This window comes from Hydra vulgaris, chromosome 04, assembly GCF_038396675.1.
Source record: "Hydra vulgaris chromosome 04, alternate assembly HydraT2T_AEP".
NCBI classification, from domain to species: domain Eukaryota; kingdom Metazoa; phylum Cnidaria; class Hydrozoa; order Anthoathecata; family Hydridae; genus Hydra; species Hydra vulgaris.
The window spans coordinates 44,402,107-44,403,767 of NC_088923.1; the positions used below are offsets into that span (position 1 = coordinate 44,402,107).

General features: G+C 33.1%; 1 protein-coding gene across 1 annotated transcript; it reads left to right on the forward strand.

Moving 5' to 3' along the window:
- The first annotated feature begins 298 nt into the window (after positions 1-298).
- Positions 299-1,093, forward strand: LOC136079432 (uncharacterized). The gene has a single exon (XM_065795170.1). It carries the CDS (start codon positions 299-301, stop codon positions 1,091-1,093), a length of 795 nt encoding a protein of 264 aa, XP_065651242.1.
- The last annotated feature ends 568 nt before the right edge of the window (positions 1,094-1,661 follow it).

Here is a 1,661-nt window from a genome sequence, read left to right on the forward strand (position 1 = left end):
GAGAACAAACCTTCCAAGTCAGCCGGTACTTTTCGACGACCAATTTCTGTATAATCCCCTGAACGCATTTAAACATGTTGAATACGAATTCGCATAGAGCCGCAATTTATGATCTCCCAAAATTGGCAGACTCAGGGGCTGTTCATATGGATAAAATTCATCTTGCCTAACCGGGGTACCCCGGTTAGGCGGGATGAATTTCAGCTGTGTTCATGTGGAAAAAAATATCTCGCCCAAGCGGGACGTTTTTAATCACGTGACATTTGTTTTCATAATCGCGCAATTTATTAAATTAAAAATGGAAGTTAAAAAAAAAATGGTTCTAATTGCTACAACTAATACAATAGCTTTCCAATCTTATTTGATCCACATTAAAAGTATAATATTATTACGTATTTTACAAAACGAGCATCACATTAAACTTATCATTAACAATCTATTAAGAAAAAGAAACTTTCGCCTTAAAAAGCTTAAAGACAAAATGTTGAGAAGAAATAGTAAAAAACCCCGTAGCTGTTGGTACAAAATTGGACGGTCTGATAAATGGTGGAAAAACATGATATCTGGTATTTCTCCTGAAAGTTACTGGTTTAAAAATTTTAGATTGTCAAAAAGTGCATTTATGCACTTGGCTGAACAGCTTAAACCCTTCATAGCACCTAATCCAAAATCCCCTAATTATAGAGCTTTGAGCACAGAAAAAAAGCTTGCAATTACTCTATACTATCTTAAGGATACTGGCTATTTTATAATGACAGCCAACTGCTTTGGGATAGCAGATATACAGTCTCTTCAATTATTACACAAGTGTGCTGAGTTTGAATCCAAGTTTGGCATGATTCAAGCTTTTGGTTGCATAGACGGTACGCATGTACCAATTGTATGTCCTGTTGAAAACTCTCAAGATTATTTTTGTTATAAACAATATTATTCCATGAATGTTCAAGCAGTATGTGATTATAAAGGAATGTTTATGGATGTAGAATGCGTTTGGCCTGGAAGTGTTTACGATAGCACAGTATTTTCCAACTCATCCATAAACAAAAAACTTCGCGATGGTTTCTTACCATTTCAATCAGTATTGCATGGATAGGAAAAAATTGGAACATATATCATTGGTGATCCAGCCTACCCCTTAACTCCGTTTTGTATAAAAGAGTATCAAACCTGTAGCAGTAACGAGCAAGTAATATTTAATAGCATGCTTCGATCAGCTCGAAACCCTATCGAATGTACATTTGGGAGATTAAAAGCTCGTTGGGCAATTCTTACCAGAAAAATAGATTTTAAATTGGAACTTGTACCAATAATTGTTTATGCTACATTTGCATTACATAATTTTTGTGAAAAACACAAAACATTAGTTGATTCTGACAGTGTAAATAACCAAGTTCAGCTAATTAAGTATAATGAAGAAACTTATATTAATCAACCAAACCCAGTTTATTCAAACAATACAGCAGAAGGAGAGTTCACAAGAACATTGCTTACATCTTACATTTCAGAATGTTTGCCAAATTAATAACAATAATATGCTTAAATCATAAAATCACTTATAATGGTAAAATCACAGACCTCTGCATTTTTTAGAATTTTGCATTGATTTTCTGCATAATTAAAATAAATAGTTTTGTTTATTGTTTAAAGTATAAAGTTTTGTT

Excerpts from the sequence above, each read along its gene's own strand:
- LOC136079432 (XM_065795170.1), top strand. The coding sequence starts at position 299 with ATGGAAGTTAAAAAAAAAATGGTTCTAATTGCTACAACTAATACAATA.